General features: G+C 38.2%; 1 protein-coding gene across 2 annotated transcripts; it reads right to left on the reverse strand.

Moving 5' to 3' along the window:
* Positions 1-1,753: 1,753 nt before the first annotated feature.
* On the reverse strand, positions 1,754-15,294 carry ap4m1 (adaptor related protein complex 4 subunit mu 1). 2 transcript variants are annotated; one of them, XM_027273902.1, is made up of 16 exons: positions 15,236-15,294; positions 14,266-14,324; positions 13,782-13,867; positions 13,566-13,672; positions 13,182-13,278; positions 12,635-12,745; positions 12,386-12,463; positions 11,585-11,647; positions 11,397-11,463; positions 10,455-10,508; positions 9,424-9,530; positions 7,222-7,313; positions 5,835-5,879; positions 4,651-4,701; positions 2,914-3,031; positions 1,754-1,990 (listed from the first exon to the last, which is right to left on the reverse strand). In XM_027273902.1, exons 2-16 carry the CDS (start codon positions 14,321-14,323, stop codon positions 1,799-1,801), a joined length of 1,326 nt encoding a protein of 441 aa, XP_027129703.1. In that variant the 5' UTR covers position 14,324; positions 15,236-15,294; the 3' UTR covers positions 1,754-1,798. The 2 variants fall into 2 exon arrangements, with proteins under 2 accessions (XP_027129703.1, XP_010746483.1); XM_010748181.3 differs by having other exon boundaries at positions 14,942-15,265.
* Positions 15,295-16,030: the final 736 nt, after the last annotated feature.

Genomic DNA, 16,030 nt, shown 5'->3' on the forward strand with positions numbered 1-16,030 from the left:
TGTTTGTTTGTTGGCAAGTTTCACAGCCACTGTAGTGGCATGGGAAGGAATAGGATATTCATTAGTATGTTTCATTCAGTATGTTTTTAAAATCATTATGTTTTTATTACCTTTGACTGAGACTTTTATATCTACAGTGGGAGCAGGTCCTCTTCCATGGGGTCGCCATGTTTCTACAGTAGCCCAGAAGGCACAAACCAAACACCGGCTCTGTATAGGGACTTTGTCGGGTTCCATGGACACTGTAGTTTCTCCTTTATTGGCAACTTCACCATCAGATTCCACTAAATTATACACACCGGACCTTTAAACATTTATTATTAGTACTAGTATTATTAGCTGGAGTTTGGTTTATATCAATAGTCAAAAGTCAAACAATTAATACCTTTTATCAGTGGTAGACTGGGATGCATTAACTATGAAACGTTTTCCAATCCTGGATTAGATTAAAATACCTTTACCTAACACAATTAAGTCAATGTGGAAGTGCTAAAAGTCATGCTCTGTTGTCATTGTCAAGGATGTAAGAAAACATCAAAATATATACATATAGTCAGCCAATACATGTGCATTTCACTGAAATATAGGATATTAATATATACTTTATATTTCAGTGCCAGAAAAACAAGTGTAAGCTGACAGACTTAAGTTTGCACTGAATTCAAAGTGACTCAGCTTCTGTAAACAGTGTTTGCACAGACTGTCAGTGTGTTTGTACAACGTTTTGATTCACTTCCAGGATATTTTCCTTCTGGGCTGACGTCCTCTCAGGGATCAGGTTCCTCCATCAGAGGAGGAAGATTCACTCATAAAGGTTAGAAAAGATGTTTTTTAAGGGTAAAAAAAAAACTCAATAAAACCGCAAACAATGACTAAAGTCCTAAAAAGAGAAGTGAAACAGCTCAGCGGGCAGAAACAATAGTATTCCATCAGCAGATATGAAAATCTTCTCACCAGTGTTCAAACTGAATTTCTGCCTCAAAGCTTCCCGTTGAATCAACTGATGATATTTGATATATGAAGCTGCTGGTAAGATGCTGAGTTTGTGCCAATAAATGTTCAAGCTTTGCTTTTTCAACCTATCAGATACATGTTGTGTAAACTTAAAGTTTATTCAGAGAGGTTCATGTCTGACATTTCAGATCAACTGTTGAGTTCACTGGATTTACAACAAAGAACTTCATTTCAGAATTTAAAAAAGGACATTTAATTCATCATATGTTCAGACCAAGTGGTAACCTCAGAGTGTAGTGAATCCAATGTAAACATGTCAAAAACTGCAGTTCCTCGAAGGGCCACTTGAGGCTGGCTGCAGAACAAATCAGTCTCCATGAGCCCCCATGTTAAAATGCCAACTTCACAGCAGAAATAAACAAGCTGGTACAAAAAACAGTTTCTGTCTTTATAGCTAATTTCCCCGTTCATGACAACTGAGTCTTAATTTTTGTATATGCACCTGTTCAAATTATATGAAGCCTTAAAGTGATGCATAATTAACAGTGTTGCTGTTTTGAATGACAGGTGGTAGCCATTACATATGGCTTGTTTGAGCAACCAGGATTCACTCAGCCCACCTCAGGTCTGCCGATGATCCACGTCTTTGACTTTTTTATAAATTAACCTGGAGGTGGAAGAAGCAGGATTGCCCACATGGAGACTGATCAGTTAATTTAAAATAAAACCGTTAAAACTTCACCAATTTGTCAACTCAAGTCTATTTTTTTTAAATAAACAGATAACATCACAGATTAAATCCATATATAAACATTTTATTTACACAATTGTTTCATCAGTCAGGTTAAATCCTGATGGTGTACGAGTCAGAGTGGGTGACGTATCGGACCCAGCGCTGTGATGGGCCGGGCTGGACAGGGGACAGGCGGAGGAATCGGATCTGCAGCCCTGTGACGGTGATCTTGGGCAGCTCGAAACTCAGACCGACCGGACCGACCTCCAACATGGAGGCCGAACTGAGCCCGGGGACCTCCAGCTGGAAGAAGAAGAAGACAAGTAGAGGGCAGATAAAAAATTCTGAGTTTACACCATCTGTGCTGATATGTTCACTAACATACTGTGAATCCTGAATCATCATTTAACAGTAAATTTAATTGAAGAAGATCTGTGTATTCTGGTATTTATTATTGATTATTATTAATTTGTTATTCATTAATCAATCAATCCTTTAAGATAAGATGGACTTTATTGATCCCACACCGGAGAAATCTGTCTGTAACACAACACAAACATAAAAATACATGAAATAAATAGATGACGAATAAGATATGATAAAAATAGAAAATAAAAGTTACATAAACTATATAAAGTGATATTTGCTGGATCATTGAATTTACACACAGTGTGTGGAAATTACTAAATATATAAAAATGTTGCCTTGAAAAATGAAAGAAACTGCATAGTCAATAAGTGACACACTGATACTCATATATTGATTGTTTGCATAGTTTACATAAACATTATTGCACAGTATAAGTCTGTTGTTTCTTGTCTGACCATATCTGCACTTTATGTAGGCTTTGTTGTATTTTGTGATGTAATGTGTGTCCACTTTAATTCAGTCCTGTCTGCTCTATGCTTTATGTTTCATGTAGCACCATGGTCCTTAGCAAACACTGTCTTGTTTCACTGTGTACCGTGTATGTGGTTGAAATAACAATAAAACCCACTTGACCTTAAAGTACAATAGAATTGGAATAAATAAAAGGATATATAGAGAGACTGAAGACTTAAAACGTTAAACTAAAGAGTGATGCAGTAATTAGAACGTATCCTGATGGGAACCTGAACATCTCATCACAATCCAACAGACAGTTGTTGAGATATTTCAGTCTGTACAGAGGAACAAGCTTCTCTGGAGCCACGCTGATAACATTTGCTAAATGTGTGTGTGGTCACCTTGAAAAGAGCGGACAGCTGAGTTCCTCCGGGGAATCGAGGGATCTGCCAGTCGACGGCTCGGCTCTGTAGCTTCAGCTCGGCGCTCTGATCTGGACTGCTGAGCTCCTGCGACAAACTGGACAGCACAGTTGATTCATTTAAATGTATGCACACAGCTGGGCATTACACTTCATCATAAACTTTGTTAGTTGAGAGCACCGAGGTCGTCAGAGGTCACCGGGGTTCAGGTTCAGAGATGATGTGGAGGTGAAGCAGTGAGGCTGAAAGGCTTTCAGAGGTGATTTGATAGATAATCCTGCTGAGGTTTTCAGGTAATGGGATCATTTTCCACAACACTGAGTCTACAGAGTGGTTTTCACTCAGGGCTGGATGGTGTGTTAAGGGGTCATCACAGCTTTCTATGTGTTGTCAAAGTGCAGCAGCTGTGTGTAAATTTAGTTCAGTTTGTGAACGCAGCAACGTCTGATTAAAAAGTCTTCTGCGTATGAAAGATGACTTTGTAATATCAGTGGTTTATTTTGCTATCTGCTGTTTACGTCACATCGACTCAACTCACGATAAAATAGACGATAACGTTCCAGAGTTGTAGAATCACTGGTGTTGATGTTTTAAAGCTCACATCATCATCATCACTACCAAGAAAGGCGATTATTTTCACTATCGATTAATCTGTTGATCATTTTCTCAGCTAGTAGTTGGGTCTGTAAAATATCAGAAAATGATGAAAAATGTGTCCTCAGATGTGTTGTACAGTTACAAACCCAAAGATATTCAGTTTATTGTTACAGAGGACTAAAGAAAACAGAAAATATTCACGTGAGGAGCTGAAATCAGAGACATTTTGGACTAATCGTTGCAGCTCTAACATCAAGCATTTGAAGATTTATATATATTTATATATACACACTAAAGAACTTTTTTTTTTTTTTACTGAGCTGGCTAAATATCGACATACTCTAAATGAACTTACATCTCTAAGTAATCTCCAGCACCTGGCTCTCCATCAATCGTGTACATTTCCATAACTTTAAATAACAAATTAGGAGCATTTATTCTGCTCCTCTATGACGCTTCCTACTTTGTTAAAGTTGTTTCCTATTTAAAAACTGAGCTACAGTTTAAACAAGAAACAAAACACTTACCTGCTATTTATCAAACCTGGATGTATTTACGTCAGAGTGACTAATGGAGACAATATCTACTGAGATCAGTCCAGTATTGAGAGAGAGTGCTGGTTGCAGCACTCTATTGAGTGAAATATCATACTTTGCAATGATATGTACCTTAAAAGTGCTCGTTTTGCACTGACAGGCTCAGATTGTTATAAGTGTATGCCAACATTATGGAAAGTATAGAGCTTTATATTAGAGAGTAGAAACAGCAATTATATATCTGTTTAAAGCCAGACCAGACTCCATTGACAAAAACAGTATTTACATTACATTACATTGTGATTTTTACGTGTTCACATCTATAAAACAGTTTCATTTGCTGTTCCCATTAGTGACACGTGGGAAAATAAGAGTCCAGGATGAAAGAGACCAAAGTTTCCTCACACAACAAGGAACTCTCGTGACTTCCTCTTCATGTGTCTACTCAAACAGTCACAGTCATATTCAAATAAAAACTAAACATGCCAGTGAGGTCACATCGAGCCTTTTTTACATACCGACTGATTTCCATAACAAACATCAGTCACAGGAGCGCAGCTGCATTTGAATGGGAGTGTCTCACCTGACAGAGCCCTTGGGAACAGGAATGGTGGCACAGACGTTGATGGCAGCGCTGTAAAAACAAACAGTGACATCATCATCATCTTCACTAATCCTCAATGTGTTCATTAACATTGTGTCGCTAAGTGCTCACAGATCACGACGCTGCAAATGTTTTTAGTTGAAATGTTTTTTTTCATGTCACTAAGTACTTTTTTTTTTACTTTAGACATCTTCTACATTTCATAATGAAGAATTGTACTGACAGCTGCAGTTTTACATACTAATCATTTTATTAGATAATAGAATATATGCTGTTAAAGATTAAACCAGCTATCCTGTCTGTCTGGTGTCTCTGAGTTGTTTACATTTATACCTTTGACTGCTGATACTTTAGCTACATGATACTGATAATACTGTACTGTGTGTTTTTACTGATCATAGAAGAAGCTCTTTCTGAGTGTGCTGGTGGAGGACAGTGAAAGCTCCATGGTCAGGGTGGGTTACATGATGATGACTAGTCAGTGTTTCTGTGGTAAGTTTTCTAAATGGTGGGTAATTGTAATCAGGTTTTGGTGATTCTTCAGGCTTTATGGTCTGATGCAGAGCAGCTGCTATACCACACTGTGACGCAGTTGATGCAGAAAAGTACAGTGGTAAAAGTTCATCAGTATCCTCTTGTTAAGAGACAATGTATGATCATCAGAGATGTGGACAGCAAGAAACATGAAGCATGACCAAGCAGAAACCCCCATGACTGTGAAATGAAGCCAAAAACTGCACACATGAGGCTGGCTACAAAATTAATTTGTTGGAAAGGTTCTTGTGTGTGTGGCTCCGAGTTTGTCTCAATGATCTGCTTGGTTTTCTGTGTTAAAGTCCAAGTTGTTGTTTGCACACCACACAGCCAGTTGCGTGACCTCATCAGGCCAAATCAGATATTTTCTTAACTCAGAGCCAAAGAAGACATTTATAGGTTATGTATTTAGAACAATGTGTGTCTGCTTCATAAACCAGATGTCGTTCTTCTTCTGTTGTATGTCTGACAGACTAACTGCTCATGGCATGTGATTTCTAACAAAACCTTTTGGCTGATTTTGAAGGAGTTTGTGCAAAGATAAAATTTCCTTTCAAACATTTACAGTTTGATAGTTAAAGTTGAGTTTTGGTTTTCACATCTTGACTTGTACTAAATAAAGAACTGACCTCTTTGGTGGCAGATCACAGCGAAGCTTCAGGTACATCAGTAGTCTGCAGAGGAAAAACATCAACAGTTAGAAAACTTTTTTTAACCTTTTCTGACCTCGTTTTGTGGTTTCAACATAACACTTAACCCTCTGAATCACAATGAGAGGAAGGAGACACACAAACAGTATTCAGATAGTTTACTTAAAGGTCCAGAGTGTCAGATTTATGGGGACTCTCCTTACAAAATATAACATTCATAACCTGAAAATAAGAATCGTTTTGATTTTGTTACCTTAAAATGATTGATTGGGCTTTTCTCTTCACACTAGGAAGGAGGGTGAGGCGAGAGGGTTGCAACAGCAACTACACCACTAGATGGCACCAAAACCTATACAATGCACCTTTAAGACTTTGTTTCCATTTTCTTTTTTTATTTACACATCAACCAACCTTTAAATAAAAAGTAGTACGTATACAGTATATGTCCTACTTTTAATATCTTAAGTATTGGGAGAAAACAAACTGTTGCTATTATTATTAAATTAATACTAATTGTGAAAATAATATTTTAAGGTCGGTATACCTGCTTGTATAGAAACTAAATATTTCTGTATTAAATGTAGTGAATTCATGTCAAACACATGTTAATGTATTCAGTGGTAAAATATAACCAAATACATTTACAGTCACTCAAGTACAGTTTTGAAGGACTTGCACTTTACTTCAGCAGGAGAAACTCACTAATCAACATATTATATCCCGTTTGTTTAATTTGTATAAAAACAAGCTGTTATTTGTCAATCTGATTAAATTCCTCGAGTCTCTGGTTGGTTGCTTGGCAACTGGTCGCAGCTAAGAAATAGTCTGGCATATAACCCTGGATCAAAATGTCGAATTGTTGTTTCTACAACAAATAAAATGAATGAGACGTAACACGAGATGAACAGAAGCCATGCTAGCTGTTTCCCTCTGTTTCCAGCATTTATGCTAAGCTAGGCTAACTGGCTATGCTTTATTTAATGGACAGATACGGGCGCAGTATCAATCTTCTCGGTCTGAAAGAGAGCAAGTACAGGAAGTGTGTTTTACAAAATGTCAAACTATTCATAGACAACATGACTAAAACTACAAACACAAGTTGTAATAAAATGAAACAAAACATGTTTTTAACGAGGGCTGACGAGTGTTCAAGCTTCCTGTTTTCCAGCAGGTTTCTCCCTGTATGACTGTTAAATATCAGTTTCAAACCAGTTTTCTACAAATCACCCATCAATTCTGAGCAACTCCCAACAAAACCTGATGTCTACATGTCGTTGTTGTTCACATGTTTGGTGTTTGGGTCACTGTGTAGGAGAAAATAAGAGCATATAACCAACAGTTAAAGTTCATATAAATGCTTGTTAACCTTCCTCCGCTGTCTCTCTCGATGGTCGGGAAGAGACGGAAAGGAGGAGCTGAAGGCAGATCATCACTCAGCTGGTACTGCATTACTGTTTGCTGCAACGAGAGAAAGATGAAGAGCAGGGAAAAACGGATTTAGTGATCTGGTGTCATGTCTAACTTCCTTTTAACTGGATGAGAACATATCGGGTATGAAATTAATTAATCTGCAAGTTGAGACCAAACGTTTTTCTGTTGTCAGTTCTTGAGTCAAGACTAAGACCAAAATGTGTCCGACAACAGACCAGGCAAGACTTGTTTTTAGCTGAGCAGTTGTTAATCAGCTGCGGCTCCTACAAGAGAGTTGGGATGAGTGAAGAGTCAACAGTCTGTAATAAGATCATCAAGACGAGGAATAACGGAAAGGGACAGACGGTGACAAATCAGAATTTAAAGCAAATAAAAACTGAGTGATTTAATTATAATGACTCAATTAATAAAATACAAGACAAGATTATGGGGTTTGTCTTTAATTTCAAGGACTTCTAAAGCTCTTTGTTAAAATAAGAGGCTATTTTCAAAGTATTCCAGGACCTTTTTTTTTTATTGCTATACAAACTGCTACGTAGATGATTGACAATGACGTCCTGTTTTGAACACTGTTTCCTCAACAAACCAAAGATGCGGGTGCTGATTTTAATGTCTAAACTGTGACGATGACAGTTTGGTATTAAGTCTGGTTTTCCTTGTTGGCACATCATCACTCTGACTGATAAATGTAACAAAGTGGCAGCTATGAGGAAGTTTAACCAGCCGCCATCTGCTGACGTCAGAGAGGAAGTTATGCCATGATGACATGATGTTCTCTCATTGGTCAACAACAGATCCACACGTTAGACCCTGAGGGCAGATAAACAAACAGCAGCAGGTCGATATTATTGGCTGATTATCAGCTCATTGACCTGAATGATGACATGACATGAACAATGAACACAACACACTAATGAAAACCTGATGGAGTTTGGGTGCGCTGCTTGCGAAAAATAAAACACACACAAAAGAAAAAAAAACAAAACACAAACGACGGAAGGGAAACTGATCAAATATAAAACGTTTTCTATTCAATAGCTGAGCTGAGTGTCTCTGAACACACCAACAAGTCTATATATATAGCCGTGTTCACTGTGATGGACGGTTTAGTGTCTATCAGTCTGAACCACATGCCTTATGTTTATTTGTAATTAATGAGCTGAAACACTTTAAAACTCTTCGAGCTCTGCAGCAGGAAAGTGTTTAGTGATACGAGCTGTTTACTGTTGAGCATTTTGTGACTACAGTCCCCTCAGGGTCATTTACAGTCAGCAGCTCAAACTAATGCAGTCAAACACAATCAAGCTTTCATGGGGGTTTGAAAACAAATAATCTCACAGGTCCATTTAGCTCCCGATTGTTTAACACCCTCTTTACTTTTGTGTATTTAATTGATGTTTGAGTCTTGCATGTGCTAAAATGGTGTTTGTAGCTGCTTTATCATTGTACAGATGTTTTGTTGTCTCCAATCTCTGAAACCGTCAGCTGTTGGCCAACATTGATTTATGAGACTATCAAGAAATAACTTTTTATTTGCTGATTAACTGGCTTTATTATCTGGTGCTTGCTCACCCTCATTCACTGTCTATGTCTCTCAACCAATCCTCACTCTCTTTGTCACTCTCTCTCAAACAATCAGACACAAACCAGATTAAACTTCTTTTTGTTACTATTTTGCAGCATAAATTGCGAGTCAGACTCAGATTTAGAAGCAGGGTGCATGAAATAAACAAAGCTAGAACACAGGTAGAGTATCAGAGTTTAGTCCATGAATCTAACTGGATAGTCTCAGTTTCAGAGACATTTCAGGCTGACTGTGGAGGTTTGACCGGTCTAATTGTCTGATTGGCGGCCGTAGCGTGACATTTGGCTGTGTTTTTCCAAAAGTTGGATCTGGGTCAACCTCCCCGCTGCAGGTTGCTGTGTTTCTTAGCGGACCCCCCTGCAGCCAAAACAGACAACACCCACTGCCGTGCTGAATTCTGTCTGAATGTGGCCTAATGCATGTAACGTTTAGCGCAAACATCCATGATTCGTTCTGCTGTTTTAACACAAATATGAATTTCTTTCTGGTGGAAGCCTTAACAAGTTGAAAACAACTGTTCAATCAAATGACAGAGTGAGCAGATGAGAGCACCTCTCCCTGGCTGGGACAGAGTCGGAGAATCCGATGGGTGTCAAATTCGTCCAGTCGGACCGCCTGGTGGAAGCTGCACTCGTCAACACGAACAGCAGCTCCGTAACCTGAAGACAAAAAAAAGCAAAACAGAAACACCTGAAACAACATGAGACCTCGTCCTGTGGTTTAAGCCAAATCTTCAAAGTGGTTTTTAAGAGGATTTTAGTGTTTGTTTGGTAAAACGCAGAGCACTCTGGTCCTTTTCCATCATAAGCTGCCAATAAAAACAGAAACACTGTGTCCTGTCAGATCTAACACACACTGAACACAACACATTTAAAAATGAAGCAGTTATAAAGGTAATAAAAGCATCATCCATTATCAGGGCAGTGAATCTACACAAAGCAAAAAGTAATCAGACTCTGAAATAAGAAACAAATAAACAAATACCAAAATAAAGACACATCTGTCTCACTGATTTGACAATGTGGTAGACTGCTATTTAAAAAAAACAAGAGGGAGGAAATTAAATATTGGAGGAAATGAAGTGGAGACGAAAACACGCTGTCTGTCAAACTGGTTTACTGTTGTTCTGTATTTATCCAGCAGACGATTAGAATATGAAACAAACCAGAGTTTGTTTTTACTTTCTGACTCTATTTTCATTTAATACTTTTGGATAAAAAATAAACTTAAACCAGGTCACAGGTTGAGGATTCTTTTGTAGCTGACTCAGGCGGGGCCTGAACTCCGCTGTTTTATTTTCATTCCTGTATAGAATGAGCCATAAAGTCCCAGAAGGTCAGTACAAAGAAGAGCAGAAATTAAACAAATATATTCACACAGCATACAATGTTACGCAAAGATAGATAAACACAACAGAATCCAATCTGTAGGCACCTGTCGAAATAAAAGGCTCATTCTGAGGTAACAAAAACAACTATTCTTATTTTCAGGTTATAAATGTTAGAAATCTGACACACTGGACCTTTAAAGGCACAAAGTTAGACTTAAATCTGTGTCTGCATGTGTGTGTTGGTGTGTGTCACCTCTGAGCTGTGACTTGCCGATGCTGAATTCTTCATTCAGGCCAATTCGCATTTCTGTTAAACAACAACACGTTAGATTTCGTTAGAGTCACAGGAGCATCTTACTCACATGAAGAGAATAAAGTTCAGACTCTAAGACATAACTACATGTGGTGAACCTTGTAGTAAACAGTCTGAAGGTGCCTTCACATGATTAAAGATTTGATCACCGCGAAGTACGGTGCAGTGTTCAGTCAGTGCAGTCACACATAAAAACCACATTATTCTTCATCATAATTTCTAACAACATGATGGAGCTAACATTTTCTGGTTAGCAACTGTATATCTCCTGACTCTGTGTACCTGACAGAGTTACCATACATAAACAGATAACTTCAAGCTAAGTTTGTGCCCATCCACTAAGCTGGTAGTTGCCCTGTTTGACTGCTGACATTTCTGCATGGGTCACTTTTCCTGATGAGATTATAATTTGTTTTGAACATTGTGTTATAACTAGTTCAAGTGCAGTGCTTGGCATCTAGCCTAGCTGGGTGTCACACAGTGGCACGGCCAGTGTGGTTTGATTGCTGATCATGTGTAGCTTCCTTGAGAATCTCTGACTGGCTCTTTCTGTTGCCTTTATTGGACAGATTTGGCAGCTAAAAATGGATTTTTAATTATTTCCTTCCTTGTTTGACATTTTTATTTTATTTTGGCAGGCCTGGATTGCCTTCAAGTTGGTCGCTGCCTAAGCTGGTGCGCGGTAGCCATTCAGCTACCAAGTCTCTCTGTGATTGGCTGTTTCTGACAGCAGTTCTCTTGTATAGTTGTTATGGTCGTAGTTTTGTTCCCTCTTTCAGGGTTTGTGCTGAACACAACAGCCTGCACAGTCTGTTGTGGCGTCACAGATATTAATAACAACCTGCTTTTAATCATATTTAATGAGGAGTCCTTCAACCTGACCTGAGCAGCTCGGCATGTAGCACTTGACTTTGATCTCTCCCTCGATGTCGGCCTTCATCAGAACTCCCTGCAGCACAAAAAAACACCAGGTTACTGAGTTTAAACCGGTTTAAGCACGAGGACGGGATGTTAGCAGGATTTAAGTGTTTCAGACAGATTGCTGCTCGGATCACATTGATGTTACTCACGTTGGAGCCGATGACGACCGACATCCTCTCAATCACATCCACAAATATCTCGCTCTTCCCTCCCTGGAAACACACAAACAGAGATACATGTGGAAATTGTGAAGTCTGTTTGTTCCAGTAAAGTCATTGAGCTGGGCCCAGAAAAAAAAACTCCTCATCAACATTATTTTACGTTTAATATCATTGATTGTCATAAATCTCTATGTTACATTTAGATTATTCTAACAACTTTGATCAATCCTGGAAAACCTGATGCAAGTTCATCTATAAATAAACATTTAAACAACGTGAGTTTGATTCACTTTGTCACATTCAAAAGTTCAATTTATGAATTCTTCAATAATCAACACGTTGGTTTATTATTTTAAATGAATGCTATCGCTGTATGTTCTTTACTTTTCTCTATGTAGAATAATGTCAGAAATACCATGATTACATATTTTAACAAGCTAATTAAAATGTTTTAATCTAAAGTTCTTCAACTTCTCCATTTCTTTCATTAAAGTAGTTCCAGGACCTTAAACTGATTCTGTCTCTGGTTTGTTCATGTTCACATGTGTGTGTGTTACTAAAAGACAAAATTATACTCCTGGAAAATGACCCACAAGTGACTTCCTCACAGACTTGTTGGACTTCCCCATCTAGAAAAATGCCAACATGTTCCAGGATTTTCCTGAGCTAAAGTCAGTTGGAAAATAACGAGATTGTGTGTATGACAGCAGTGTTTTTTCACAGGGTTCCCACACCTTCTTAAAAATAAACAGGGGGCAAAATACATAAATTCAAGCACTTTGAACGTACCTGCTCCCTGCTGGACTGGATTGGTCTGGTGGCTGCAGAGCTCGGAGCCACTTTACTCTGTTGTGTCTCTGCTCCAAACTGCAGCGAAATAACGACAGAGACACAAGTTTGAATAAAATGCACTCAAATCTGAAATTTCCTTCTGTCAGCAGAGAAAAGGTTTGTTTCTTATAAGACTGTTACCCTTCCCCTGTCCATCCAGTCAACCCTCTGTGACCTCTGACCTCCGGTCTCATTGTGTTAACTTACCAAGCCAACGTTACTGAGGTCAAACAGGCTAAACGGTTTGGAGGAGACCGCTTCAGTCTGGATGAAGTTCTTCAGGACATCGGAGGACGTTGTCTGGATGTAACCATAGTCCTGACAGACAGACAGACAGATTTTGATTAGTTGTCAAATATTCAATTAATCACCAACTATACTGTTAATCAATTTGTTTTGACTCATTTTTTAAGAAAAATGTCAAGATTCTCTGATTTTTGCTTCTCAAATGCAAAGTATTTTCTTGTTTTCTTTGACCTCTATGAAAATAAACTGAAAATCTTGTATTGTGGACAAAACAAGACATTTGGAAACACTAATCAAATATTTTCTGGCATTTCAAAGACAAATTTAATCGAGAAAATGATTAGTTGCAGTTCTGGTTTACAGTTTATTGAAACATAAACATTGTACTTGATGTTTCAGCGTTTTGTTACTCATTACTTCAATTGTTTTCTAAGATGTTTGATGAATACAAGCCCACGCTTTGATGTTTTTGAGGTCTGCACCTGAAGTTCGTCTTATGGAGACTCACCACAATCTCGTCCAGCAGCTCGTAGATGAGGGCAAAGTTCATCTGGACTGACTTCTCTGACAAGCTGCCACAGTAATCTTTAACCAGAGCTGTCAACCTGACAACACACGGTCATTTATTCATTCACTATAGGCAGATTAAAGATTATCAAATCAGTATATTCACTCCTAATCCTTCTAAATCCCTGGTTGGGTCTTTAGGTAAATATTTTTTAAGTAAGGTACTTCTTTTTTTTCATATTTCGGATATTTAAATTATTTTGACATCTTCAAAGAAACTGTGGATGTCAAGATAAAAAGATTAACGATTGAAAAATATGTTTTAAGTGATTATAGATGTTTTACACCAACAAACACACACACACACACACACACACACACACACCTGTTGAGGAACTCGATGATGGTGAAGGGGGAGGAGTCAGCTGTAGTCGTGGCGACCCAGTAGAGTCCGCCCTGCCTGACGTGGACGAAGTGAAGATCTTTGTGACTCTGCAGAAGACAAAGATGAAGATGACACGTGACGCCAACATACAACATGCACATGCATGTTGCAGGGGCCCCTTTAAATGACCTCACACACAAGACACACGCATGTTACCATGACGACTGGAGGCTGGTCTCCAGTCAGCGCTGTGACCTTCTCATAGAAAACACCGACGACGTCACTTCCAGCTTCGCCACGGACTGATGGTGAGGTTAAGAAGAGGGGAAACAAGAAGTGAAACAAGAAACGTATGTGTGTGTGTGTGTATGTGTGTGTGCCGATCACACACAGATCGTACCTTTTTTCTGCAGAGCCGTTAGTTTTGTGTCGTTATTTGTGATTATTAAATTCCCAGTGAGGTTTACTGTTTCAGTGTATTTGCTGTCACTGTCAGAGAGGTATTCATTTTTTTTAACCATCATCTTTACTATTGTGGTTGTAGTTTGAAGTGGTGTCTTACTGGACTGCATTACTTTAAGAGGTGTTTCTATTATATTGGTAAAAAACCATTTATGTGAATGAATCAATAACTCCATAAACTGATAAATTAATATGTATGTGTGTGTGTGTGTGTAAGGAAACAAGCAGGTAAGGATACAGTCTTTATAGATGAGGTGGTCCCCCTTTGAGGACAAGATGAAGACCTGAGAGATCATCCTGCAGACAGACAGAGAGACAGACACAAACAGAAATCATCAATCAGATAATTTTCTCTCCGTTATCTGTTGGTCACAGTCCTGCTCCACTAACAGACTCAAGAACACAGACATAAAGACTGTACTTTCTGTCATTTTGTCATGTTTGACTCCATTTGCACTTGATCTGCAGTTCTATTTCTTATTTCTATTAAAAAAATGTATTTATGTTATTATTATTTTACTTTTTATATAGATCTAGATATAATTTAAATTCAGATTTTTTGTACAGGTCATTTTAATGTTTGTTTACTGTGTCTCATGCTGCTCTATCCTATCAAATATCTAATACAGTGGCTCCACCTGCTGGTGATATTTGATGTTCATCATTTCTTAAATGTCTCTCTCACACACAAACAGCGTCTCTGTGGATGACTTACAGCTAAAACCGAGACAGTGTTCAGTTCATTTAGTTTAGGAAAGAGCTCCCACCAAACTCCACTCAATATTCTGCTATTTTCTTATGTGTCCTAAACAAAACACTTAACTTCATCGACAGCCTTTTGTCCACACAGGAAAAAAAAGACATTAAAACTGCCTTAACTAAGCAGCTGTACGTTTATTTACTGCTTTACTTACCCGGTAACTTATGGTGAAAGAGTTAAAGGCGATAAATGTTGATTATTTGAATTATCTGTCACTACGTCCATTGACTTGCTAACGGTTGCTAACGGTCGCTAACGGTCGGACTGGCCGTTAAACGTAGCTACGTAAACGTCTCATAATTCACATGAGAGCAGCTCGTCAGCGCTGACACATTTTGTACAGATAAAACTGTGTTTGTATCATTTTTATCGCCGCTGGAACACTACATTAAATGTACGTTTTTGTTAGCTGTCTGCTCTCCACTGACACAGACTAATGTTTACAAACCGGCTCTTCTTCTTCTTTGATGTTTAACGGCAGTCGGCATCCTTAGTGTTGCATTTACTGCCATCTGCTGGACTTTACTTTTATTTATTTTTTTAATTAACCCATTTAAAACAAGATATCCCATTATGATTTCCCCCCTTCTCTAGATTTCCCACACTCTATTATAGTCTGCTCTGCTACCTCTCCAACTTCACCTTGTAACTTATATAAATGTCTCCCCTTTTCCTGGTTTTTCCAATTTTGTTTCCATTGATTAATTATTTCTTTCCATATTAAACTTTTTCCTTCTGCTTTTGATACTTTTACTTTCATTTCCACCTCCTCTTTCTTTGCTGCCTCCTTTGCAGTTTTGCTGCTTTTTCATTCCCCTAGGTGAGCTGGTACCCACATGAAAGCTATTTCCCTCCCCTGCTGTGCTAATCTGGATGTTTTTAACAGTATTTCATATAATATATTTCCTGATGTGTTTTTGCTGTTCTATTTTTAATACTAAGCGCTGCCTGTTGACAACCCCCAGCTCCTCCATTCTGCATGACGAAGTGTGTCCCTGTCAGCTAAATGACTAAATGTAATATTATATTTTTAACATATAGCCATGTTCTGATAACATATACACCAATGTAAGTCTGAACAATAAGGTTTTAGTTATTTTTTCTTCCAAACTTTCTTCCAAAATTGAAAGAACCAACAAACAAATAAAGAATTCAGTCATACTAGTTCACATTGTACAATAGTGGTAATAATAATAATAATAATTTTATTTTATAGGCGCCTTTCTGTCACCCAAGGACACCT

Source organism: Larimichthys crocea, chromosome XXII, assembly GCF_000972845.2.
Source record: "Larimichthys crocea isolate SSNF chromosome XXII, L_crocea_2.0, whole genome shotgun sequence".
Classification (NCBI taxonomy): domain Eukaryota; kingdom Metazoa; phylum Chordata; class Actinopteri; family Sciaenidae; genus Larimichthys; species Larimichthys crocea.

What these genes read in the sequence shown, in the direction of transcription:
- ap4m1 (XM_027273902.1), bottom strand. Translation starts at nt 14,323, where the DNA reads ATGATCTCTCAGGTCTTCATCTTGTCCTCAAAGGGGGACCACCTCATC. An exon ending in AGCTGCTGGACGAGATTGTG is followed by an intron (nt 12,746 to 13,181) that starts GTGAGTCTCCAT and finishes TCTGTCTGTCAG; the next exon opens with GACTATGGTTACATCCAGAC. An exon ending in TCTGTCCCAGCCAGGGAGAG is followed by an intron (nt 7,314 to 9,423) that starts GTGCTCTCATCT and finishes CTCTCGTTGCAG; the next exon opens with CAAACAGTAATGCAGTACCA.